The following is a 26,770-nucleotide window of genomic DNA, read 5'->3' as shown; positions in this document are numbered from 1 at the left end:
GTATCCAGGTGTTATAGTGCAGACATCCATCCCCATGATGTGACGGATCCTTTTGTGGTCATTTAGCAGCGTATGTGTGGAGAGTCCTGCACACATCAAGGCTGCAGGCACCAAAAGAGACAACCATGCCTTCAAGTGATGAAGGTGTTTGTGCTCATCCATGCAACATCTGGGTGTATGAAGGGTAGAATCTTACATCCCTTATGTCTCCTTGAGGAGAGGATGAATGACTTATCCCAAGTGACTGGGCATTAGCACTGTGCAGGAGAAGCGCTTAAAATTGACAGTTTTGTGAAATGTTGAGGATTTTCTTTAAGAAAAGAGCCACAGCTCTTAAATTATTCTCTTACTCTTGCTTACTTCTGTCTCTGCCCTCACCTCGATTAATAAAATGAATGTTTACTTTAAGTAGAGTCATGAATATTCTTGAGCACGACTTTGGCCCTACAATTTTCTGCTAGAATTTTAAAGCCCTTGGGCTACTTAATCAGTCTTCCAGCATTGTCAGTTTGAAGATGTCAGAAGTTACCCACTGAACAAAGAGAGATGCTAGCAATGAGTATGTAAAATAACCTTTCAAAAATTACTTCTAGCAAGCTAACTAGACAATCTGGTAAGTCTAGTTTTTCCTTTGTGTTCTGTGTCCATACACACTGATACACTGATTCACCTTATGGGAAAAAGACAAAATCAGGAACACTAAAGATTGTTAAGAGTATCATCAGAACACTGAGTTTAAAATATTAAGCCAGAAGAGTGTTTCATAGATCTTATCTGAAGTCTCATTGTTAAGTTCTTTCTGATTTTCTGTAAGTCTATTTCAGCTCAGGGTATTGCTTCACGTTTTACTTTGTAATCTCCCAAGAGTTACTATAATTTTTAAAATATGTTACTATTTCTAGTTTGATACAGTTGATTTTTGTCTTCCTTTCCTAAAGTAAGTTCTTTATATATACTTGATTTCTAGAGTTAGCGCTTCCTGAAAACAGAACTTGCAGACTTTACTAGCTCTCCATGGCTGAGATTAACTCCAGAAAAACGTAGAATAGCTTGCTTCAAATGCTCATAAGTTTGAGTACTGTTAATACTGTGTTGGTTCTCAGGAAGCTGATGTTTCCTGATTGCCTGTCTCCCCAGCACTTCTCTCCTTCTCTTGCCACTGTCGGTTTTGGCTCTGCACATTTCTTGCAGCTCAGGCTCAAGTGGCAAACGATTCACCACAGTGAGGGAAAAATGCTCAGTTTTTCTGAATTTCTTTGAGCCTAAAGTGAGGAAAATACCATCTAAAACTGAAAACCATTTACATAACTATTAAGTAGCATCCATCATTTCTCTGGAGCTTGGTAGAAGTGAATACCTAAACCTGTCTTAATCTGCATTTCAGGCTCAAGAAAATGAGTCTGCCTTATGTAGCGTGTGGATAGAGGTAAAATGCTGTCTTCCCTTGGTAAGGAGCATTTTTTTTTTCCCCTCAAGGTATCACATGGAATGCCTTAATCCTCCTCTGAGTGAAGTCCCTGTAGATGAATGGTTTTGTCCTGCTTGTGCCCCCATGGGTGCCAGTGCTGCTGCAGGTAAGGGTTTCATGGTAGCCAGTCAAAGTAAATATTTTTCTCCCAAGTTAGATAATGTGAATCATGTGGTGTTTTGAAGACATGTTTAACTGCCTGGTTTTATCTGTTTCAAGTAATTGTTTTGATAAGCATTCTCTCTTGAACCTTAAGATTAGACTTGAACTCTTGACTGATGAGAGGATCTTGTTTATGAAGGTTTTCATCTGCAGTTACAACCTGTGGAGCTGTTTCTTGTAAGCGTCCTTTAACCTTTCCAAAGCAATCCCTGCGCAGCAGTGTTACACTGGAAAGAATTTATGAGTGTCCTGACCTCAGACTGCCACGGTAGCAGCAATTTCTGTTACCTAGAAAGTGTTACACTGTGTAACAGTCTGAAGCAGTGGTGTCTGTGCTCATTTCCATTCAAGAGGTGAATGGTTTAAGAAAGGCAATGCTGATTGGTTTTTTTTGCCTGATATTCTTTAAATGATTTCACCTGTAGAAAGGCGAGTAAGCTCAGGCTGTTGTCGTTCAAGATGCAGATCACGTCAGTGAGGAGGAGGTGGCTGCCCTCATGGCTGATGTTGTCCCCACCACCAGTAGGCTCCGGCCTCACGTGCGGACCCGAGCCATCGCCAGGACTCGGCAGAGCGAGCGCGTCCGGGCCACCGTGAACAGGAACCGCATCACCACCGCGCAGCAGATCCGGGTACCCACGGGGCTTTCTCAGGGAACACTGCCTGAAATGAGGCCCCATTGCAGCAGCTCAGCTCTCTGTGCTCGCTGTCCATAGCACAGTGGTTAGGAGTTGTGGATCTCTTCTAATCTGAGACGTACAACATGTGCAAATGGAGTACGGCACATGACCAAGATGCTCTGTTTTGAAGTGGCTGTGGCAACTTCCTCTCTTAACCTGCATTTTTATCACCCCTGGTGTGAGAAAAATTATATTTTTGTTCCTAGTGGCTATTAATACAAAGTTTGTGCACCACTTCTGTTTTTTTAGCATGTTTATTTGACAATTGTTTATTTTCCTTTGTCCTCCTACGTCCTTGCCCATAGCAGTAGAACATGTTGATTGCCTTCAACCCAACTGAAGAGAAAAATTTTGTATTTTTAAGGTTTCTGTGTTTGTGAAAATTAGTTTCTTGTTGGAAGAGGAAAAAAACAGATGTTAGTGTCCACAATAATGTCGCCAAATGAGTTCAAACACATTAACAGTACTAGAGAATCTATGCAGGGGATTATCCCAAATACACAGGGTCTCTCTCTTACTGTATTAAGTATAGTTTGAGAAAGCTGCCATAAACAAAGATCCAGCTCACTTTAAGTTTGTATCACATTTTCCCTTGATTTAAGGACTTCCCAGAAGGCTTTAGCAGTTGTTAAATTCATTATGTCCTCCATCATGGAGATGATCTTATTTGACTGCCAAACCCCACTGTCTCCAAACCCACATGTTTTCAATTTTAACTTTAGAAGAATTAATAAAATAGAAAAAGTTGATTAATTATTCAATGCATTGTTGTTAAGCAATTACAACTGAGTAGTCAGGGCTATATGTTGAACAAAAAATAGAGGAAAGTGCTGTTTGAAGTGAAGAACTCTTCAAGATAACTGTTATTTTTCTTTCTTTCCCTTCTTGTTGTTTTAGAAAAAGAGTGGAGTCATCTCCTGTGGGTGAGAGGTGTGGTGCCTGTGGACTTTACTGTTCCATGCTAGTGTAATCCTGGGAACCCAGCACTTGCCACTCAAGAAGCTGTTCCTAGCTCCACTTCTCAATGTGCAGGGATGATTACAAAGTATACATAAAGGCACTGTTATTTATTGCCTTTGTCTCTGAACAAAAGTGCATCTTATTTTGGCTCATACCTTGAGTTGACTGAAGCATAATTCCACTGTTTGAGGGAGTGTAAACTGTTGTCCTCCAAGCACAGTGAGAAGCTGGGAGCATGCATGTAACTCTGAAGGAGTCTGAAGAACAAGGTCCTTAATATACCAGTCAGTAGATTTACAAAGTGACATATTTGCTTAACTGGCAGCTTGGTGACGTGAGAGGTTTTCTCATTTGAATCTCAAATCCATTTTTTTATTAAATGCTTTTAAAAGTAAATGTTGCTGAGCTTAAGGTACCTGTATGTGTAACTTCTAATCCTCCCCACAGCACGTGCCAGGGTACCTCATGTCCTCTCTTCTGGATGAAACCATTGAGGCAGTTGTGGCAGGCCTGAACACAGCCATCTACCAGCGTCCTCTGGCACCACGTGCTCCTGCCAGGCAGAAGAGGAAAACTGGTAAGGACATCAGGCACCTTAGGGAAGCCTGAATCCTGTAAAATACATCAGCTGTGTGCTGCCACATCTATGCAGCTACAGAGGTATCCCACAGGCATTTTCTTTATTCCCTGTAGCACCTCAGCCCAGAAGCGTCGTGAAGGTTGTTTTTAAATGAATCCTAATGATGTCACTTTTTCTGCTGTGCTGCTGGTGGCACGCTGTATGTCTGTTTGAGCTGCTTTGTGTGTCTGGGGGGTGAAAAGGGGAGTACAGTGTAAAATACAGTGCCAGCACTTAGCCAGATCGTTGGTTCTTGTCCCATCAGGAAGGCGGAAGAAAGTAGGAGGCAAAAAAAGAACTCAGACAAAATCGGCTGCTGGGAAGAAGAGTTCAGGGGCTCAGCTAAAGAGACGCAAGCGTCTGACAAAGAAGAGGAGGGGAAAGAAGAGACGAGTAAGATCACATGTGAGTGAGTTTCTGCCAGTCAGTATCTGCCGTTTTCAGCCCTCTGTAAAAGCACCATAACATGCAATTCACTTGGAAGAAATGCCACTTTATGATCATAGCAGGCACCTTTCTCTCTGGTGGGAGTCTGTTCAGGATGTGTCCAGTGTACTCTAGAAAGATGCTGTATGTGGAGGTGAATTGCAACTTCCAGACAGGCTTGCTGGCTTTGCTGACAAATCTTGTTACCTGGACTGTAGGGATCAAATTGTAAAGCATGTCCTGCAGGTTTTGTGTCCTGCCTTACCATTCAGCTGTAGTGTCTACTTGGTACTGATGCAAGCTCAGTTAAAATTGCCAGCACCTATTCTTTTTAATAGGCTGTGGGTGTTTGTGGTTGTGTTGGTGCAAACCCAGCTTATAATCTGTAAGAGCTCTCAAAATTCCTTTTAATTGTGGGTAGTGTTCTCTTGTAAATTACTCTGCAGAATACTCTGCATCGGCTTGATTCTTTTTGTCAGCTACTCTAACTCAGAGTCTACATCTTAGAGCCAGAACTCCAGCATTTAAAAAGGAACCAACAGTTTTAAATTTACATTATTAAAGATTTTTAGTCACTTAATTTATCTGGTCACTTATATCTGATACATGCAGTGTCTGTTTGAAGTGACATATAGGTCATAGTTACAAGTTTCATAAATGCTTTAAAATAAACATAGACAATAAATGGACACCACTTGTACTGCTGATGGTAGTAGCCTGATGACTGTGCACAGCCTAAGTCAGAATTCCGGGCTTTAAACACAAATTTACCTGCCCTAACATGCAAATAATCCAATCTCTTTGTCTGTGCAGGGGAAAAATGAGGTTACTACTCGGTCCCGTATTGCAAGAACCCTTGGTCTCAGTAAACCTGTGCGTGGGGCCTCAATTCCTTCCATGTACAAGCCAGCAGAGCCCTCGCTTGGGCTGATGAGAGCAGATATTGGTGCAGCTTCTCTCTCTGTGTTTGGAGATCCATATGAGTTGGATCCTTATGAAAGGTGAGAGATCTCTGGACTGTGATCGGGGACCTGGCAATTTAACAGGTGTTGGGTTGTTTTTCCATCCATGCAGAGTGTGAATCTCGCATCTGGAGACAGCTTTGGGTACACAACCCGTGATAGCATGTAATGGCCTGTTCTCTCTTTCCTTCTGGGCTGAGTTGCTAAACTTGTAAGGAATCAGCCTCCTCTAAAGTGTTTTTCTGAAATAATCAGCCTTCTGAAAACTTTCAGTAAGATCTATGGGGCTCTTGAAAGGTTAGAATCTGAAGGAGTCTGGTCCTTTGCTTTTTATTTATTTATTTTAGTGAAGACAGCTGACATATTTGGTATATAGTAAACACAAAATTAAATGGACCTCTGGAATCTTACATGATTCCCCTTCACTTTTCCAGACACTTAAAATTCAGGAGAAATCTTTCTATGCCGTAGTTCGTGTCTCTCATAAACTTTGAATTTTTGGGGAGGGAACATCTGAAATAATTGTTGGTGAAATTTAGTTTTCCACTGAATACTTCTTTTTGATCCTTTCGTAAAAGGAAATGGTCCATTTAACATTTTAGATATGAAAATATACATTTGAGTCTCTGCTGTTTGAATCAAGCTGTTCTATTGTTCTGTTTAGACAGAACAGAAAATAAGTATATTGCACAAATATTTTTTAATAGATCATAATAAAACATATGGTGCTCTCTAACTGTATCTGTCATAGTGGTGTCACCTCTTTGATGTGAAAAACATTTCAGACAATTTCAGGGTTCGTGTGTCTATGTTTTTATCACAGTAATGAAGAGGTTCCAGCAAATCCAGATTCGCCAGTGAGTGCTAAAAGGAGAGTTCTTTCCCAGTCAGCACTGAGGTCTCACCGTCCTGTAGCTAGACCCATTTCTGTGGGACTTCCCAGGTAAGAGTCCATTGTTATTTTATTATTCTTAGTTGTCTAATGACCCTAACAACAAAGTAAACCTTTTCTTACCCTGTCTTCTAAAAAGTGCATGTGTGTGTGTACATGCATACCTGCACAAGTATAGATGAATAACCACATCAGTTTGTGCAATAATTCTTTTTTATGTTGAACACATACACTCTTTCATCCTACCTTTAACATTTCCACTGAAATTTTAAATTGGTATTTCCACCCTAATCTGACTCTTCTTATTTTATGTTTTGTGACTATTTAGTAATCCCATTAGTATGTTTTAAACCCCAGACTCATTAACCTTTAAAATACCACTTGCTTCTTCGAGAGGGCTGGGCCCACCTCACAAACTTCTGCTGCTGCTTGTTGGAGCTCAGAAAACTGAGGAAAGGCTTGCTTTGATCCTGCAGTTTAACAGTTGCTTTGCTATCTGTGTGTTGCAAGCCTGCCAAGGCCAGGGAGCCCTGGCTGCCCCAGTTTGGCAGCCACAGAGAATTTTCACGACTGAGAGGTAGGACACAGGCAATAGGGAGCATGGCAAGGAGAAAAGGGATGAGGAAAGTCACTGAGGCAGGTAGCAACAGAGTCACAGAAAACTGCAAGGCTGAGGGAGCTGAAGAGAAATGAAGGGAGCTCAGCTTAAGTGGTCAAAGGTGTGAAAGGTTTACATAGCTGTCCTTCACCATAGCTTATGGTGAAGGTTGGTTTCCCAGGATTAAGGTATGCTGTGATAACTTGGATTACTCGTCTACCTTTCCCATTTCAATCCTGAAGGGAGCCTTTCAGGAAGCTTTCCATGTGCTCACGGTTATTTGAGTAGCATATTGATTAGAAGATAGATATAACTGTTTAGCTGATACTCAGCTCTTCTAAAGGCTCCATTGTCCTGGGCTACACTGAGTTTTTTGGTCTGGCCTTAGCAACTGATTCCTTTAGTGTTCCCGTTTTGTCTTTCTGTTGTATGTCATTACAGGTGTTTTGGTGTACATTATGTGAATAAAGTTTGCTTTGTTGTCATACAAAAATGAAATTTAGCTCCCTCAAAGAGCTAAGTCCCTTTGGAAGTTTGTTTTTTAGCAAACTCAAACAAAACAGCCCCCAAATCCCATCAACACAAAAGCAAAGAAGGAAAAACTAAAACACCCAACACCAAAAACACCTTACCAGTCCTTGTTTCAAGAACTGAGAACTTAAACCATCTTCATAAGATTGAGCAAAGCATAAAAGAGAGTGTTTGTGCTGTCCCACGTGATGGAGCACTGCAGTTGTTTATCAGTGTAATTTCTCATGCCATGCTCTTTGCTATCCCTACCAGTGGCACCTTGTGGTTAAAAACTGCTTCAGGCTCTGTCTTTTTTTTAGATAAAAGTGTAGGCCTGAGGAGTATATTTGAGTTTGTGATTTAGTGGGGACAAGGCAGCTAGGATAGAAATATCTCTGAAGTGGTAATCACTCCAAAAATTCATTTTAAATGCACTGCAAAGGTAATCTTGGTATACAACACAGTGAGCACCAGCGTTTGCTAACCAAAACCAGATATGATTGCTTTCTTATGTTGTGTTATTCCTGTGGGAAGTCAGTAAAAGCTTCACCTTCTGTTTGTCAGAGAAAGATGGGGACTGACTGACTCTAGTGAAGCCAAAACTACAAGTGAACTTCCCTGGCTGCCCTCTGTTTATGCCCTTGACTTTGGTTTCTTTTTAATGTAATGTGTGTGTATAGAACAAGTGCTGTAAGAGTAAAGGAAATGTAACCCCTCTGAAACATGCAGAAGCAGCGTGCCTGCCTTGAGTCCGGATCAAGAAGCAGAAGCTGCTCCTGTGCCTGATCTGTTGGGAAGTATCCTGTCTGGACAGAGCCTTCTCATGATGAGCAGTTCAGATGTGGTCATCAACAGAGATGGTTCACTGACAGCAAAGAAGGAAGGTATGGACTTGGCACCTCATAGTGCTATTTGCCTCCTTGTTTCATCCACATCTGCCCTGATCCTACAGGCTGCATAGCTTTAAGCTTAGGGATACTTTTACTGAGCATTGGAATATGTAGGGTAGATTCAGTAGCTGCCAACAGTAATCTATTTTATAAGATGGATGTTCTGAAATAGTGTTGCTTGCCTGTGCTTAAATGCAGACATGAGATGTTACTGGAGGATTTTAGTTTTAATACGTAGCTTTCTGATTTCAAAAGAGCTGTACAGTGATTTCATGCTTTGCTTTGTTATAAAAAATGTAGGACTGGATAGACCAGAGTTATCTCGGTACCCAGTTTTTCTGGCATGTGTCATGCATTGTTGCCACGCCTGTGATTTGTACTTCAGTTTGAAGAGCAGGGTGAAGGACCTTAGCAAGAAATTTCTTTGCAAAAGTAGAGCTCTAAATGTGTGCTATCATCTCCAGCTGTGTCTTCCCTTGGCATGACATTACTTGAAAAGAATCTGTTCAAATAGAAACTTAGAGCTTTATTTTTAATATAAGTACCTCTAGTGTCCTCTGTTGCAGTCATTTCTGTTAATCAGCAACTACAGAATAATAAGCACTAATCAGGTGATACCTACAGAACAGAATAATTTATTCCCTAAACATTAGTGTTTGCCTCAAGATGTGGCTGTCTGGCACTAAACTGTAAGTATCTGACCAAAAAGAACTGTTGGACTTCCTTATTACTGTGTGGCGTGTCTACAAACCACAGTGGAACTTAACAGAAGTACTAAGCTAATTATTTTAACGTTGGCAGAAAATGTCCAGATTGAAAAAGCTGAATTGTCTGTTTGTGTGCCATAGCTCCATTTCACAGAAAATCAGCGAGTGACTCGAGAGTGGAGGATGGTTCAGGGCAGAAGCCCCAGCCAAGCACAGTGCTCTCAGGGACCACAGCAAGCTGCTCCACGGCCGGACCTTCTGTTTCCTCGGGGCTGAGTTCTCGCTCCAGACCCTTGTTCTCATCACCTCCACCCTCACTGAGCAGGAGTGAGTCTGCACAGACTGCACCCGAAAAGGCAACTGTAAAATCAGAATATTCAATGACACCCAGGTCTGTCCAGACTCAGAATGCAGCGACTTTGAGCAGGCATGGCTCAAAGTTAGATGAAATGCCCAGATTTAATGGAAAATCTAAAAACTTTGTACCCACTGTTTCGTCTTCAAAGCCCCTGAGCTGTAACTTGAATTCTGGCTCAAAAGCTGTAACTGTGAGGCAGCCGGTAAAACCGCCTTCCCAGAGAATTGACATCTTTGAGCTTCCCAGGATACCAAAGATTAAAAAAGAAACCAGCAGTAAGCAGGTGGAGCCAGAACCTGCAGGAAGCCAAAGCTGTAATATCCCCAGCTCCTGTATAACCCATCTGACTGGCAAAGGGAGCACTAATCAGCCAGGAAAAGGTAGCAGGGTGGAGAGTCAGAAGTCAAATTCCAAGGAATCACATCAGCAGACGCGTCCAAGCGGGGTGTCTTTCTCCACCCATCCTGGCAGCTCCAGCAGTTCTTCGCTGCTGGGCACTTCCAGGGGTAAAGGCCCAGGCTCTTTTGAGAGTTTTAAAATCAATATTCCCGGGAATACAGGACATCCCAGCAGGCTGTCTAACCCAGGATTTTGTAATACCTTCCGCCCCGTGGATGATGAAGTGCAGCAGAAGGAGAATCCTTCACTTCTTTTCTCAGCAAAGAAAAAGCAGGGCAAAAGTGAAATCTATGATCCCTTTGAGCCAACGGGATCGGACTCGAGTTCAGCAAACAGCAGTCCTGAAAGGCTTGGCTCAGGGATCCCACTAACTAATATCACCAGGACTATTTCCATTGAAAATCCAAAAGTTCAAACATTTCAAACTGTCCGTCGTTTCACCCCTTACAGGGTAGAAAATGTATTTGGATCTGGGACTGACTCTGACGCGCCGTCGAGTAACACGGAGTCTCGTGATGATGTGACAGTAGCAAGCAGGATTGTAGAACAGATCTCTGATACAGAGGAACGAGACAGTGTGGATGAGGAAGACATCCCAAGCAGTCCTTGCACTTCATCTGCTGCTAAGGATATTTCTAGTACAAAGGGTTTAAAGGAGGAAAGCAGAGAAGGACCTAATGTGTTCTTTAATGCTGAGGAATTGATTAGACCTAGTATTAATGTGAAAATAGAACCAGAGAGTCCCTCAAAAAGTGATGGGCAGCAGAAAGTCCAACAAGTAGAACAAGCAGAGAGGCGATCACGTTCCAGATCTTGTTCAAACTCCAGCTCCCGAAGCAAGAAGAAGATGAAAAGGAAAAAAGCACTTGTCAAAGAGCATAAGAGATCACGTTCAGGGTCAAGAGATAGAGCACACTCAAGGGACCGAAGCTCCAGATCTACCTCTTGGTCAGGAGGGGAGGAGCACAGCAAAACACACGCATTAAAATCCAAGAGCAGGAGGTCTTCTACTGACCGTTCTAGCAGTCACGAGCGATCTAAAAAAAAGAAAACTAAGGATAAAACCAAGGATAAAAAGGCAAAAACTTCTTGGTCTAGGGACAGAAGGAAATCTAGGTCACGTTCGGGTAGTCCTGGAAGTACTTCTGATTTTTATGAAAATAGGAAAAAGAAAAGGCGGTCTCGCTCGAGATCAAGGCGGAGGGATCGCTCCCGGTCAAACAGCACTGAGAGGACTAAAAGGCGGAAGCACAGGAGGGAGAAAAGCTACGAGAGGTATGATAAAGAAAGTAGTTTGAAGTCAAGGGACAGAAAGAGATCGAGATCCAGATCTCGAGAGAGGAGAAAGTGGAGATCTCGCTCTCGATCTTGGGAGCACAAAAGCAGCAAATCAAAGGAAAAAAGACAGCGATCCCGATCACGTTCCAAAGAAAGGAAACACAGATCAAAAGAGACCTTGCTTCCTCCTGCACCAGAAAAGGATCAAAAGCCTCCAGCTGAAAATGTGACCAGATGTTTGGAGCAACCCCGTTCTCTGAAACAAGAGCCGAAAGAGGAGCTAGTACTTGAAGGGCTTTCCATAACCATCCAACCAAATGTCAAACTTGAGGAAATACAGACTGAGACCCCAGTTCAGCTGAGAGAGGTCCAAGAAACTATAAAGGTAGAGCCCATTTGTCAGGAAGTGAGCCGTGAAACTGCATTCCCTGCACCAGAGATCACAAACGTTTGTGTCCCAGTTGGAGATGTGGATTCTTTTACTGAAACAGACTTAATGAATAGTACTGATGCAGCAGTGCTCGGTAGCTGTAGCAATACAAACCTAGAGATCACAGTTAAAATAGAAAATACTGCATTATGTCCATCTCTGATGGAACAGCCCCCAAAGAAGGAAGTTATCATGCACGTTCCAGCTGAGGCTGCACCGATTCAAAGCTCATCCAAAAGCAAAGTCGTGGATTGTGTGAGGGAGGTTAAGGAGGAGTGCCTTGTCTCAAATGAAAATACAAGTAATTTCACTAAGCCTGAACTGGAAGTGGTACCTCAGGGTCCTGCCTTGAAATCAAAAGCACCAGTGAAAAGGGTTACCTGGAATCTTCAAGAGGAGGAAAGCAGCACGTTGTCTGCTGGAAAAGCTCCAAGTAAGTCTCTTTTGGAGAACAAACAGCAGTTGAAACAGGCTGTATAAGGTTTAGGGTTTTGGTGCCTGGCCAAACCTGGTTGTAGTGTAAGAGCTCTGTGATCTGAGCTGGGATGATGCTGTGGTTTGCAGTCCTGAGAGCTGGCATTTTGCACTGGTTGAAATCACGAGGTGAGTTGTGTTAATGAATTGGAGAGGACATGCTGTCAGCACAGCTCAGCCAGTGGCAGCTTGTTTGCTCGTGAAGCATGTGCAACAGCCCCATCTCTGAACTGGCAGCCCATGTCCCACCCTTTCTGCACTTAACTAGAATGGTTCCTTTGCCTTCAGAATGTATAAATGTTTCTCAGAACCAAGGAGTGTGACAAGTCTCTGTAGCTCACTCCTGTGAATGCTGCTAAACCAGCATTGGCTTGGGAACCTGTGCTATTTGTGTTGACAGAGTTGCCTGTGTTGTTCTTGTTGGTTACTCTCACCAGATAAACCTGGTAGAAAGCAATTGCTCAAGGGAATGAGAAGCTCTCTATTATCAGAAACTTTAAAATATGAATGGCTGCTAAAAAAATCCTTTTATAACTAGTTCTGTTGTTAGATGCTTTTTATTTTAATTTCTAAAATAGAATTGGGTTTGAATCTTTGACAGATTATTTTGTTCTTAAGATATTTTCTTTTCCTTCTCCTGGGATACCTAGGGATTCCATTTTACAAACTTCAGCGAGCAAAAGAAGGGACCTGGAAAGCAGAGGACTTGAACCAAACGTTAAATCAGGTGCAGTTAAATGAGCCTCCTCCAACCAATTATATGATTCCTGAGCCTATGTTTCCTGATCTAGATTCCTCTCAGGTTGGTTTCTATTCCAGCACCCAAGTGTGGAAGGCATCCCATCTCATCTGTGCCCTCGTTGTGCAACACCCTCCTCTCATGGCAGTTTGCCTTCCTCTGCCTGTGGTACATTTCATGTAGCCCATACACCTCAGCAATTTTCTAATCATTTAATCTCTCAGGTGCTCTTTACAATTAAAGAAATGTATTTTAATTCTGCTCTGTACATGCAGCATCTGCTTTCAGCAGTAGCTTGCAGAACGATGCTGCTGCCTGACAAGCTGTGAGCTTCTTCCTGACTGTGATCAGGCTGTAAATGTTGGCTTGGTAGCCTTGGTCTGAGCCATCAGTCTGTGCTGTCCACCAGTTAAAAGGGCTTTGGGGCTGGTGGTAGCTTCTGGTGGATAAAAGATGCTCTGAAAATCCTGCTCTGATGTTGTGTCTTGTCAGCACAAGGGTTTACAGAGTGGTGTCTGTTTCACAGGTGTACTGTCAGAACATCCCCCTGGCACCAGCTCTGCCCTCCAGCCTGCCCCCCTACGCCCCTGTGAGCCAGCCCACGGTCCAGTTCATCATGCAGGGAAGTCTTCCAGCTCTTGGCTGTGTGGCAGGACAGAGCCTCACCCCAGAGCCAGGCAGCCTGGCTACAGCATCTGAGCCAGGAATCCAAGCTGCTTCTGTTGGAAGTGCAGAGGAGAAGATTAAAACACCCAAACCTTCAGTGGATAAAACAAAAAACGAGGAAGTGAGTGAATGCATAAAATTAATGAGCTGTTTATTTTAACTTTTTAATTTGGGGGATTTTTAAACTTTCTGTACTGTATTTTCCCAGCCCTGCTGGTTTTGGTGACTGACTATGCTAACCCAGGAGCAGCAGGCAGTCCTCTCTTTGAATTCATTTGATATTTATTCCATTTCAGGGATATGCTTTCTATTGGTTCATCATAATAGGATAGAGAGGGATTAAAAGTACATTCTTAAAGTTGTGAAACTTTCTTGCATGAGTATTTGGAAGGGACTTTCCATAAACCACAATGTCCAAGTTTCTCTGAACACCTGATTTTCTCGTTTCCCCTCCAGCTTTGAAATTAATGTCAATTCTCCTAACAGTCCTATAGAGAGGTAGGATTTTATCTTGTTGCATATCAGCACTGAAAATGCAGAGATAGTAAGCACTTCGGAGATCTTTCAGTGAAAGTCCCTTGCTGTTGAGTTTTGGGTTTGCTGCAAACACCATCTCCTCTGTGCACAGTGGATGCTAAAACAAGAATGAAAACAACTTAGCCCATGAATTGCTTCATACTATAATATCAAACAGTAAGAAGCATTTCCCACTGAGCCTCCATTTATGAGCAGCAGTTTTTATGAACTTGTTTTGGTGGCACCTGTAATCCTTACTTCATAGGCAACTCTGCAATTTTCAGATTCTCTTTACAGTTGCCTGAAGCTTTATATTCACAGTTGTGGTTTGCTGCTTTTAGAATCTGATGCCTTTTGTTAGATGTGTGTTTGCTTCAGAGCCGTTGGAAGGGAAGGAGACCAAAATCAGGAAGTCATTGGAGTCACATGCTAAAAACACATTTTTTAAGACACAGAATAAATGTTATGTAAAGCAAGGGCTCCTCATAGTGCAAACTGATATTTGTTTCAAGACAGTAATTGACAGTAAAGGATATCACTTCGAGGTGATTACTTGGGTTGTAAAAATTGTGAAATGAGAATTTTCATTGCTTGAGCGTTTCTAAGAAAAACAGGTTCAGAAACCATTCCCAAGACAGCCCGAAGTAATGAAGTTCTCTTTCCTGTGCAGTACATGAAGAAGCTTCACATGCAAGAAAGGGCTGTGGAAGAAGTGAAACTTGCCATCAAACCTTTTTACCAGAAGAGGGAGATTACAAAGGAGGAATACAAGAGCATCCTTCGGAAAGCAGTGCAAAAGGTGAGGGTGCAGTGAAAGGAGGTGGAGCTGGGCAGGTCATTACATCAGTGACAGTACTTTAGATTGCACTTGCCATTTCAGCAATTACATGCCATAACTGGGCTAGCAGATCTTTGGACCCTGACTCATACTCTGCAGTTCTGTGGTGAAGCAGTAATTGCTTTAAGCAAGACTGATTGGTGCCATTGATGAGAGCTGTCAGTCTGTTCCTTTAATGAGGTCATGTTTTCAGTGGACAAAAACATTGCTAAGCTTCAGTTGCTTGAGCTGAAATGTTACATGGTATCTGCCCTGGGTGAGAATGGCCAAGCCCCCCCTCACTAGGAACTTCAGCCAGAATTCTAGCTGTTTCTGATAAAGTGAGAAAATACTTTGTGCATTAGGTCCTTGAACCATGGAAGAGGGTGTTGCAATTTGGCTGATACTGACTTGTCTCAAATGTTAGTGCTGAGTAGGTCATGGCTGTGAAAGACACAATCAGCAAGTAAACATTGTCTCATGAGGGGAAGTAATGCTCTTGTGGTCAAGGCAGTTAATTGATAGCTCAGAGAACTGTATTTTCTCCCTGCTCTGCATTCTTGCTATCAGTGAGAAATTCCATCATAAATAAAAATTCCCAAGGTAATGGCTGCAATTTCACATCTTCTGTGTGTGACCCATATGAACTGTAAGTGTTGTTTGCAAGAGAGCTGAGCAGTGCCCATTGCTACTGAAGTCACTGTGAACTTCTCTCTGAAGAGACAAAGTAACTTATGTAGGGTCTGTTCTTTATCCCCATCTCAAAATGGGTTCTCAAAACTGCCAAATTCTTTTAATCTGAGCATTGCTTCCTCAAAAACATCCCAAAGATGGGATATCAACACTTCCTTGGTTACCATGTGTATGTAAAATGGGATGGATGGGTGGAAAAGCCTATAATAAAAATGAATAATTTTGCTTTGAGATGCCTCTGCATTCAGTTGGTGCTCTGTAGATAAGCTCTGGGCCATTCCTGGAATGCTTGAAGGAAAATGCTACTCTGGTATTTGTTTTCTGCTTTATGTACCCTGCTGTAACCTTCGGAGGTCTGTGCAGGAATTGGCTCCCCTGGGACAGCTTGGGGCCTTCTCTGCCACTTGCCTGAGCTGCTGTCATTGACCAAGTGCCCTTTCTGATCCCCTGCAGATCTGCCACAGCAAAAGTGGAGAGATCAACCCTATGAAGGTGGCTAACCTGGTGAAGGCATATGTGGAAAAATACAAACACATGAGGAAACATAAGAAAACTGATGGTGAAGACACACATGAAGTGGAAAACTGAGAGCAAGCCACAGCCAGCATGACTTGGACTGAACTTGTCCTAGCTGTGGACACAATGGGAATTACAGACCTGCAGTTGCATCTCACTGTAAGCAGAGTGCAGAGAAACAAGATGATAATAGACTTTATCTTTGGAACCTTCTCTTGAATTGTTTCCATATGGGAATGAATTTATGATTTTTTTTGGATTACCTACAGCTACAGAACTACATAACAATCAAATGCCTCAGACCAGCAGAGTAATTCGAGGGAAAACACGGAAGAGATTAATGTTTGGAACTCCTGGATTGCTGCAGTTTTCAGGGTTACTTTGATCACATTTTTGGGCTGTGCACTTGTCTTGCTAAAGTTTGAAACTGGACACCACTTTTCATACAGTATATTGAGAGCTGTATGCTGTTTCCCATGTGTTTATTTATCAAAATACAGATTGTCTTTAGAAATATCTGATTTAATACTTGAAATGTTGTATTTTTAGCCCGGTGGATGGTGAGCGAAGCTTTACTCGCTCTGGCATTTGGGGATTGCAGAAATGAGCTGACCTTTATAAACTGACTTCAGAAACACTGCTCAAGCTGTAGTGTTTATTTACATTCTGTTGGAAGTACCTTGTTAGTGAAAAAAAAATTAATTTTGGGGTGAGAGATTGTGTTGCACTTGTGTAAATAATTCACCGATGGCTGGTTTTGTGTCTGCCTTTCAGGAAAAAGCGAAACAAAAAGCAAGCATTGTCAATTTTCTGTAACAAACTCAAAGGATTAGGTTGAACTGATGTACAAAGCAGAAATGTGACAGAGTTTATAAAGTTATTTTGAAAGGTTTTTGTCCTATAGCAGGTGTCCTTTGTTTGTGTTGGATCTGCCTCTTGTCCTGGCTGTTCCGTGTAAACCTGCATGCTTGGCTCTTGCATAAGGAATGCTGTGTTTGTGGAGGAGGGTTGAAGTTGGATTAGTAATTGTCCCTCCTCCTCTGCAGAAGAACAGGTCTTCCTATCACGAATCAAAGGAGGGCAGCACACATTCTGACTTCATCTCGATTGCCTTAGCAGAACTCCTTGCCTGCATGTACTGCAGAGCAACAGGTCTTTTAAGTGACTGTGTGAAATACAGGCCCTTAAATTATATTCAGAACCCTTAACCTGACACGAATCATTCCCCATCAAATCCTGCTAGGGAGGAGATGTTTCACAGAGAAATTGAAGAGAAAACCAGTAAGTTACAAATCAGAAACTGGCTTTCCCTTCATGGGAACTTGGATTTGGAGAGTTTATTTTTTTTACTATTTAAACAAAACAAGCCTATATACCACTAGTGTATGGACTGGCAAAAGCTTCATTCCTATCACTCACTGTGCTAGAGGAGTGATTATGGATGAATCCTGAGCATTTTGGAGTTAATCTTCCTTGGTTTTGTATGCTTCCTCTTTGGAAGTGCAGCCTGGATGGACAGTAAGGAAGTGGTAACTTTGGAGTTGCTTTGAAGATTTTTGGAAAATACACAGTACTGACTGCAGAAGAACAGCTGGCAGAGAAGGTATAGTTTCAAGCTAAACTCGTAGTTAGAATATATACCTGTAACATGGGTGTGGGAGTTGTAAATACAAACACTGCTGATAGATTTCTTGGCAAAATAAAAATTCAGAAACTTTAATGGCACTGTTGGCACAACAATGAGATCTAGCTGTGCATACACTTAGGCTGGAAATTGGACACCTCTGGGTATCTCAGAGGAGCAATTCTGCCATAACCTGTCTGCATGAGTGAAAAAGGGTAGGTGGTGTGACAAACAAGGCTTGACCAAATAATAGAAGCAACTACACTCTTTACCCAGAGGACAGTGTCAGGCTGTTTCGTCTCTCAGGCTGTTTCAGTACTTCAAATTCTTGTTTAATGCTACCCTTGGACTGGCAGTAAAGGTAACAGCCTGTTGCAGGGTGTATTAGGAGTGCCTGCACTGTAAGGCCTGTTAAATTTGTTACCTCTGCACCTGCCATTGCCTGGGGAGTGCTGAGACTGAAAACTATACCTTCTGCATGTGCTTTCTGCTGAAGTTACATGAACAAGAATACTGCTTCTTCCATTCTGTCTACCATTAAAATTAAATCATCAGATTTTAAGCTGCCTCCTGGGAAAGGTGATGAGAAACATACCTAGAAATGCCTCTTCTGGCATGTTCTAGAAAACAGGGGTTTTTTGTATACTGTGTATATTGCTTTCTTCTTTTTTTGCCTTTCTGGTTAACCCTCTTGGATCAGATGCTGCCACCTGTTTAAGGGAAGAAATCTTACTGAATACATGCAGGTTTGGTAACAGTATAGCCTCTTTTTTTATAGTGTCCTTTCATTCCTGTGCAAGAGTGGTGATGCCAAAAGCTCGTTCAGCACAGGCAGGGAGGGATGCTGCAGGAATTTGACTCAGGACCTACTCTGCCACCATGTTTGTCTCATAGGTGACCTCCAGCACTGCTTTTGGGACATAACCCTGGCCCTGCCATCTGGCCAGAGGTGCTCGGGCTCTTGAGAGCTGCTCTGAGGTTGGATGGAGAAAGAGGGTGGGGTTCCCTAGCAGAGGTGGGGAGGCGGGAGTGACACAAGAGGAGGAAACGAAAGGGGGAGGCGAGTGCCTGGAGGATCCATCTGGTGCCACGCTGCGGGGTCATGGCCCAGCCCAGAGCCTGTGAGTAGTGCCCTGCCTCTTCACTGCTCTGGCTCAGTGGTGCTGGGAGTTCTTTGGCTTGTCCCTGAGGGAGAGACTGGATGTTTGGGAGCGGGTGAAGGCTTGCTTTCCTGCTGGGCTTGGAGCATGTCCCACGTTTCAGTGGTGATGCTGAGAAACGACGATGAGTCAGTCCTGAGCAGGGGGCATTGCATAAGGGGATGCCGTGCTTGGTGTCGTGGGAGGAAGTGAAACAAGGGAGAGGAAAGCAAACCTAACCATGTTTTGCTCTGGTATCGTGTGATTCCCATCCTGCTGGCGCCCTCCTCACCTGCAAATCTCTCTTCTCTAAACACTCTCTATTTGGGGATGTTCTCAGCCACCAGAGTCCCCGTCTGTGTGGCCTGTCCTTTGGGGAACCCCACCACCCCTGCCTTATTTCCCCAGCCTCCCAGGGCTGGGGGCATCCCTGCAAGGAATCACAGCAGCATCTGGAGGGGGAAGGATGTGAAAAAGGAAGTGTCTGAACTCGCTGGCCCTGGCCTCAGTGCATCCCCCTAGCTGTGGTCAAGAGCTGCAAGTAGGCAGGGCGAGTTATTTGGGGAGCAGCTGTCCTGACATCAGCTCTGCCCCCACAGCTCATTGCTGGGGTTGGAAAACTCCCAGTTTTAGGGTAGATGCATCTGTGGTTGGAGCTCTTGCAGGGCTCAAAGCATGAGAGCAAATCTGTTCATGTGATACTTGGGCTGCAGGTGGGAACTGTTCCTGCATTTTCAGTCCCAGCCAAGATCCTCAGCTTCAGTTCCTCTCTAGAGAGGACACAGGAGCTGTTCAAGCAGTGATTGTGTTTGCACTGTTCAACCAGCTTCTCTGCTTTTCCTTGCTGGCCAAAATTATCCCGAAGTCATGCAAAAAAAAAAAAAAAAAGAGAAAATGGTCTGCAATTCCAAAGAGTCCAAGTCTCTTTTAACCACCTTCCCTGCCCCATGTGTCCAGGTCAGGAGCAGGAGGACAGATCTCGTGAAGTGAATCTCTCTACCCAGAGGCTGCGTGTGCTCCCTCCTGCAGTCCTGGGCAATTCCATGCTGGAGAGCCTTGACCTCGACAGGAACAAGCTCAGGAGCATCACTGGCATTTCTAAACTTTGCAACCTCAAGAAGCTGATACTGTCCAAGAATGAGTTTGTGGACTTCCCCAAAGAAATCCAGAGCCTGGTCTGTTTGGAGAGGCTTGAGCTGAATCAGAACCAAATCCGGACCATCCCAGAGGGAGTTTTCTCCTGTCTCCCCAGGCTTAAACACCTGCGGCTGAACAACAACCGTCTCTGTGCCCTGCCCAGGGACCTGGCAGCTTGTCAAGGCAGCCTCCAGTACCTCAACATCTCCAACAACCTGTTCCGCTCCTTCCCGCAGCCGGTCCTGCAGCTGGCACGCTTGCAGGAGTTCCATGTGCAGAACAATGCCCTCCGCCAGCTCCCCAAGGAGCTCTTCCAGGGACCATCCCTGAAAATGTTTAAGGCCAGTGGGAACCCCCTCCGGGAGCCACCCAGTGAAGTGTGTGCTGGTGGCATTCAGCAGATCCGGAATTACTTCAACCAACTTCAGCATGGCTTGGGGCAGGAGGACAAGAGGGTCAAGACCATGTTCCTGGGAGCCTCACTGGCAGGGAAGTCCACCATCTGCAGAAGCCTGAAGCAAGGACAATCCAAACTGGTGCCTAAGGAAGAGCGAACAGTTGGGATAGAGATCAGTGAGTTCCAGATCGAGGACTTCACGTTTCTCTTCTGGGACTTTGCTGGCCAGCTGGAATACTACATGACTCACCACGTGTTCATCACCCCACAGGCACTCGTCATCCTTGTCATCAATCTTCACATGTAAGTGCTGAGCTGGTTTGGGTTCCAGGTGGAGTGGGGAAACTGAAAAGGAGATGGGGAAACTTTGCACTCCACGAATTGACACCATATCCATTGGACCTTGAGGCCTGGTCTTCTCACCGTTGGCACAGCTGGCTCTTCCTCTCCCCATTTTTGCAGATCAACCTTTTAAGCCACCAGCTCTGTCATCACCTTGCCAAAGGCCTCTCTTAGGAGGGGTTGCATAAGCATCAACTCCTTTTGTGACCACTGAAATGCCCCATCGAAATGGACTTGCTTTCTGCAAGAAGCAAATCCCAGTGATTCATCCTGTATCCTGTGGTGTTCCCTGAACGTGGAGGGAGCATCAGGCTTGGGTTTGGTGCTACAGAGGGATCCTCTCATCCATAGCAGGGTTTGACTCTGTTACTCCCCATAACTTAAGGATGGGGAGCTCAAGGATGAGCTTGGATACAGCCCATGTCAGCTTCCAAGATCTGAGCTCTTGTCCAGTGAGCTTCTGGGATACACAGAGTGTGTACTGGTGGAAGTTAGCTGGAGATCCAGTGGGTGAGATGTGAATTTGGGATTTTCTTTTTCTTCCTCCCCAGGTACCAAACTAACGACAAAACTTTCAAGGAGCTCATTGGTTTCTGGATCAACAACCTGTCCATGCGAGTCCCAAACTCGGTGGTGCTTCCTGTGGGAACCCATGTGGACTGCTGCCAGGAGCAGGAGGTAGCAGAGAAGACACATGACATCATGGCCAGGATCACAGCCATGCTGGAGGAGAGAAAAAACAACCTCGCTCACTTCATTGACAACCTGGAGAGCAGCGAGGAGCCCAAGTTTTACGTGGACCAGTGGGAGAAGCTGAAAGAGATGGAGAGCTGCACATTAACAGTAGGGCTGAGATTATCCTGGGGTCTGGCTGGCTGAGGTCACCCTGCTGTCTCTGGCAGCCCAGTGTGCTACTGGTTAAGGTGACCTCGTGTGAATGCATCAAGCCACTACTGCAGCCTCTCCCCAGGCTGGAGTGGATGTGGTAACCCCTAGCTGTGACCTGCAGGGTCCTTGTCCCTGGTAGGTGATGGCATCTCCTCCTGTGGCTTGTAGCGAGTGCCTGAGGAGGAGTGTGAGAGGTCATTTATCATCACCAGGTGATTTTCAGGAACTGCTGCAGAGCAGAGGTGTGAAGGAGGAGCCCTCTGAAGCTGAACCAGTGGTGTGTCTCACCCTGGGTGACCTCATGGCATTAGGTCCTTCGTGTACCTCACAGGCTGGAAAACTCCTCTGGATGTGCTTTTGTCAGGTATGTGCTTCCTCTTTTCCAGATCTTAAACTTAGTTGCTGTCAACTGTACGGATCACTGTGACATCAAGAAGCTTGAGGCCACTATTTTGAAGCATGTGAAGAATGAGGAGCTCTTCCCTGAGGTTGTCCGGGTGCTGCCACCCGTCTACAGGCAGGTGGAAGCTGCCATCGTGGATATTGCACAGAGTGAGGAGATGGCAGGCCACGGTGAGTGCTCTGTCACCTTCCACGCCTCTCTGAGAGGAGCTTCTGAGCCTGGCTCAGGCTCTCTCCAGTGCTTTCCTGAACTGGGGATGGGCTCTCCAGTGCTTGCTGCACCTTCTGGCCCTGTTTGTGTGGCAGAGGGGTCACTGCTGAAGACCTTGCAGTGCTAATGCTGAGCACGCCTGAGCAGGCCATGTTGTCTGGTTTCTTGCTTTCCAATGATGTTTTTCTTTCTCCCCTTTTCCCTGTATAAGCAATTAAAAACATCTTGCAGGAAGGAGCTCCACAACCTTAATACAACTATGTGGCTTTCAAATCTGCATCCTGCTGACCTTATTTAATGGCCCCTACCCTTTCCTAGACCCTTTTTCCATGTGTTCTGTGACTTAGCAGGACTAGCAGTCAGCTCTAGCCCCTTGCTTACATACCTAAAGCAGATATGAGCACTGCCAGTTCCCAGTGACATCTCTGGCCACTGCAGGATTAGAGAATGAGGAGCAAATGCTTTTCTTTTGTGGAAGTAAGCCAGATTTTGTTGCCTGTGTCTCTGCACTGCTGAATGACACTCTGAGGTTTAACTGGCAATCTGAGGTTTTCTGTCTGGAAACAAACCTGCTTCCTCAAACAATGAAAAGAAAGCCAGTATTAGCCTCATTTTTCACAAAGTCCTGGCAGGCTGTTGGCACTGCTGAGGCCAGGCAAGGCAAGGCTTCAGGGTGGCAGTGGGACAACTGAGGAGAGGCAGAATATTTTTTGTGACAGTCACTGAGCATCGGTCTGATCTCAGCTACTTCCCAGGGAGGGCACAGATGATGTGGGATGCTGCTGGTGCTTGTTGGCTCTCTCAAGCGTATGCCTTGGAATGCTGTTTCTGCGGATGGATGCTGAGCTCCTGCATCTCCCTCCAGGCATGATGGACCTGCAGTACTTAGTCAGCAAACTGTGCCAGCACGAGCACCTGGCCAGCCTGGGCAGAGAGCTCCTCCAGGACATCCTGCGGTACCTGCACCGCATCGGGCTCGTCGTGTGGTACGAGGAAATCAAGCACTTGGAGAGCACCGTCTTTCTCCAGCCCACATTCTTAATAACGATGTTCAAGGTGAGTGTAGGGGTCAGGACCATCTCTGGAGAGCCAGCAGCTTTGCTGGGCTCCTGTCACCGCCACCTCACGTCTTCTTGTCTCGCCGTGCAGCTCCTGGTGCGGCACCACCTCATCCAGCAGCTGGAGGGCATCTCCGTGGAGACACTGATCGGGGAGCGTGCCACCATCAGAGACAGAGCCAACTGGGTGTGCACCTTCAAGTCAAAGGCAATGCTGTGCCACCGGGCTGTGCGTGCCTTGGTGAAGCACCAGCTCTGCTCGGAAGGGATGTGGGATGTGTTTGAGGAAATCATGGGACACAGGCCTCACAGAGGGAGAGGGAAGCTCTTCAGCCTCCTGGAGCACTTTGAGCTCTGCCTGGAGGTGAAGCACACCGGGGCACTCAACCCACAGGCCAGGGAGTTTGTGCCTGGGAAGCCGTGGGAGACAACACGGAGCCAAGGCGAGTCCTGGTACTTGTTCCCAACCTATCTGAACCAGACAGAGGAAGTGTCTGAGGTGTGGGGAGGAGACCACCCCGAGGACCTCCACATCCGTGCCTACTTCTCACCCGAAATACCTGAGGGCTTCTTCCAGAGGTAAGCACTGGTTTCTGGCCATCAGTGAGGTTGTGGAATGGAGTTTGCTCTGTGCAGTGCCAGGATGACTCTCAGCAAGCCTTGAGACTGAACCTGCTGATCCTGAGGCTGGCAGTCAGGATACCAGGGTGGCTTCTCAGCTGCACCACACACGTGTGGGGCCCTGGGTGAATCCCTTGAGATGTTCACTGCCTGCATGTGAGCAAAGGCCACGCTCCTTCTGGTTCCCCTTTCATCTGGGGGGTGTTTGGCTAATCTATGCCCATACAGGCAGGCAGAGGTCTCACGGTGTCACCCAAGAGTGTTCTAATTTCTATGCGTGCTGGAACTGTACCAGGTTTTGGAAATTTTCCTGGCTTTATGGACTTGTGTCTAGAGTTTTATCTGATGGTGTTGTGGTTAAACCCCAACCAGCAACCAAACACCACACAGCCACTTGCTCACTCTCTCCAGCCAGACTGGGGAGAGAATCAGAAAAGTGAGAAAACTCATGGGTTGAGATAAAGACAGTTTAATAGTTGAAATAAATTAGAATTATAACAGCAATAGCAATGATAATAATTTTGTAATGAAAAGGAAATCAGCAAAGAGAGAAATAAAACCCAAGAAGAACAGGTGATGCAAATAAAAAACAATTGCTCAGCACTAACAAACTCATGCCCATCTGCTCCCAAGCAATGGTCCCCCAGCCAGCTCTCCCCCAGGTTTATATGCCGAGTGTGATGTCACTGGGTATGGGGTAACCCTTTGGTCATTTGGGGTCAGCTGTCCTGGCTGTCCCCTCCCAGCTTCTTGTGCCCTCCCAACCCCCTCACTGGCCGGGCAGCCTGAAAAACTGAAAAATCCTTGACTTGATATAAGCCCTGCTCAGCAGCACCTAAAACATCAGTGTGTTATTCACATCATTCTCATCCTAAATCCAAAGCACAGCACTGTACCAGCAACTAGGAAGAAAATTAACTCCATCCCAGACAAAACCAGGACAAGATGGCCAACTCTGGAAGGATCTCTTGATTAGAGGCTGCTCCTACTGCTTGAGGTTTCAGTAGGAGAAGGTCCTCATTTGGTGTCTGTTCTTTCTGAAACTCGGTTCATATTTTCAAGTCAATCTGATGCCAGCTTTCTCCCAGAATTAGGGATAAGCTAGGAGAAAAGTGGTGAAAGCCATGGGCAATCTCCTTGCAGGTTCCTGGTGAAAGCTTGCTCCTTCTATTCCACACACTGGGTGGCCAAGGTAACCTGCCTGCTTGTATGCAATGGCAGACCTCTGCTGATCAAAGAGAATAACCAGAGGGCCTACAGCTACCTGGAGCTCCGCTGCAGAAAGCCATCAGAAAGGACAGGTAAGATCCCTGATTCATATTTCATGTCTCTCCTTATCTCTGCCCCTGCCACCTCCAGCCCGATGGGAAGTGTCCCAAGAAGCCTCTGCCACATGTCCTAGTCTGGCCTGGGTCCACCAGCAGTACACTTAAAAGTTTCCCCTTTCTCCATGCAATTCTGTTCAGGACTCCCTTAGAGGTATCACATGAAAGTGGAAAGTCAAGTTTTCATTCTTGTCATGAAGCAAATGGATCGTCCTTCCCCAGCAGAGTACAGTCTAAGGCTGGGTCCTCAAGTCATAAGCCAAAGGGCCTCCCAAGTTGGGGAGTTCTTCCAACATATCCTTAAATTCCTTATGGAGGTTTGGTCAACTGGAGAAATGGAGCTGGTCTGACAGCTGAGGCTGCGGGCTGGAAGTGATGTGTGGGTCACAACAGAATCTCCTGGGCTGCTGTGGCTGGGGGCTGTAAGAAAGCAAGACATTCTCCTTTCTCTTGGAAGGGTTCCAGCTTGCCTGGGACTTCCTGGTGGCAGTGGTGCTCCTGATGCAGAAGCTCTCTGAGGAGTGGCCGGGGCTGCACGTGTGTGTGAAGTCTCCGTGCCGAACGTCCGGCTGTCCCGCCGAGCTCCTCTGGCCGGACATGGATGGCACAGGTGCCACGTACGTACACTCTGTGCCCTCTGGGCAAGGCTGGGGCCTGGCTGCTCGCTGCTGCAGTGCTGGTGCAGCTGGCCAGCCTCTAAAAGCCGTGTGAAATTAGTCACGGAACTCAGCAGGCACCACAGTGCCCTTCTCCCGCCCGCAGCAGCTCGTGTCCGTGTGGTGCTAGCACTTACTGGTGTGGGAAATTGGAGCATGGAGGGAAAGGAGAAGAAGCTGAGACTCTGGGGCTCAGGCACATAGTGTTCACTCTGGACATGTGCCCACATGTCCCTGTTTCATGAAGAGATGAAGGTGCTCAGGCACCTGGGAGGGCAGCAGCTGTCCCACCAACAGCTGCACCCCAGGTCAGGGTGGGAAGAGCAAGCTCTTCCATTGCCTTGATTCCATGGGAAGTGCTGAGGGCAGCTCCTGCTCCTTCTTTCCTGGGCTTTTTCCTCCACAGGACAAAGGAAGACGTTAAAACCTGTGGGACGTGTGGGCATCGTTTTGGTGCAGAGCTGCTGCTGCCCAAAGGTGAGCCCAGTGTCCTGAGTTTGTGCTCAGGGGAAAGAGGGCTGAGGGTTTCATGGAGCTGAGGTGACAAGGGTGTCCCATTCCCACAGTACCCAGGCCACTGGAGGAGCCCACAGCACAGCCCTCTGCTCACTATTATGTGACAAGCTATGGGACCACCACCTTTGGGCCCAGCAGCATCCAGGTCACTAGGCAGGTAAGGACACTGCTACCTCCCCTTGCCCAGGGACCAACAGTGGTGGTCAGGCTCCTGAAATGAGGAGGTGCAGTTGTTTTCAGCCTGGGGAGGGCACACCCTATCTTCAGGCAGCCCCCTGGTTTCCACGCTCCTCCCTGAGATACCACCCCCTCTGCACCTCTGAGCTGCTGGTCTGGGTGTGTGTTTGTTGTAGTTACTGCCTTGTTTTTCCAGAACATCTCCAGTGAGTAACCCTGGGCCAGTGCTCAATGAAGAATTACTTTTGTTCAGCCCGAGCCAAGCTGTCCTCAACACATTCTGCTTGCAAGTCATGTTTGCAGCCTTAATGCATGGAAATAAATGCATTGATAAATGCATCCCTTCACACTGGGAAGTCACCTCACCTACTCACATTTAAGGGGAAGAAGGTGCTGATAAATCTCTCTGATACCAGCCTGCTCCTGCCAGCAGGGACTTTGCTGAAACAAGGCTGGGCACAGACCCCCGTGGTTTTGGGGGTAGAAGGGGTTGGTGAAGATTTCAGACTGATAGCAG

General features: G+C 45.7%; 2 protein-coding genes across 5 annotated transcripts in view; both read left to right on the top strand.

Annotated features, from left to right (window-relative positions):
* Positions 1-16,652, top strand: part of PHRF1 (PHD and ring finger domains 1) — a 35,427-nt gene extending 18,775 nt beyond the window's left edge. For 2 of the 3 annotated variants that reach the window (XM_014873562.2, XM_088166728.1), the window contains exons 7-18: positions 1,477-1,574; positions 2,090-2,262; positions 3,718-3,847; positions 4,155-4,294; positions 5,129-5,316; positions 6,101-6,220; positions 8,007-8,161; positions 9,016-11,772; positions 12,464-12,540; positions 13,079-13,339; positions 14,405-14,533; positions 15,698-16,652. In XM_014873562.2, the coding sequence (XP_014729048.2) occupies positions 1,477-1,574; positions 2,090-2,262; positions 3,718-3,847; positions 4,155-4,294; positions 5,129-5,316; positions 6,101-6,220; positions 8,007-8,161; positions 9,016-11,772; positions 12,464-12,540; positions 13,079-13,339; positions 14,405-14,533; positions 15,698-15,832 (4,363 nt within the window). In that variant the 3' untranslated portion in view covers positions 15,833-16,652. Of the gene's footprint in view, positions 1-1,476; positions 1,575-2,089; positions 2,263-3,717; positions 3,848-4,154; positions 4,295-5,128; positions 5,317-6,100; positions 6,221-8,006; positions 8,162-9,015; positions 11,773-12,463; positions 12,616-13,078; positions 13,340-14,404; positions 14,534-15,697 lie in introns of all 3 variants that reach the window. The other variant, XM_088166727.1, reaches the window with a different exon arrangement.
* A 1,771-nt stretch (positions 16,653-18,423) lies between these two features.
* Positions 18,424-26,592, top strand: LOC106851509 (malignant fibrous histiocytoma-amplified sequence 1 homolog). 2 transcript variants are annotated; one of them, XM_088166734.1, is made up of 11 exons: positions 18,424-18,505; positions 19,481-20,360; positions 20,951-21,242; positions 21,674-21,860; positions 22,766-22,956; positions 23,050-23,537; positions 24,723-24,880; positions 25,362-25,521; positions 25,967-26,037; positions 26,127-26,233; positions 26,450-26,592. In XM_088166734.1, the coding sequence occupies exons 1-11, from the start codon at positions 18,487-18,489 to the stop codon at positions 26,465-26,467; spliced, it is 2,571 nt and encodes an 856-aa protein (XP_088022860.1). In that variant the 5' UTR covers positions 18,424-18,486; the 3' UTR covers positions 26,468-26,592. The 2 variants fall into 2 exon arrangements, with proteins under 2 accessions (XP_088022860.1, XP_088022859.1); XM_088166733.1 differs by lacking the exon at positions 26,450-26,592 and having other exon boundaries at positions 26,127-26,431.
* Positions 26,593-26,770: the final 178 nt, after the last annotated feature.

This window comes from Sturnus vulgaris, chromosome 6, assembly GCF_052056855.1.
Source record: "Sturnus vulgaris isolate bStuVul1 chromosome 6, bStuVul1.hap1, whole genome shotgun sequence".
NCBI classification, from domain to species: Eukaryota; Metazoa; Chordata; class Aves; order Passeriformes; family Sturnidae; genus Sturnus; species Sturnus vulgaris.
The sequence above is the reverse complement of the archived record's forward strand: the minus strand, read 5'-3'. Positions and strand labels throughout refer to the sequence as shown.

Excerpts from the sequence above, each read along its gene's own strand:
- LOC106851509 (XM_088166733.1), top strand. Across the intron at positions 23,538-24,722 it reads CCTGAGGGCTTCTTCCAGAG|GTTCCTGGTGAAAGCTTGCT; the intron begins GTAAGCACTGGT and ends ATCTCCTTGCAG. Across the intron at positions 24,881-25,361 it reads AAAGCCATCAGAAAGGACAG|GGTTCCAGCTTGCCTGGGAC; the intron begins GTAAGATCCCTG and ends TTCTCTTGGAAG.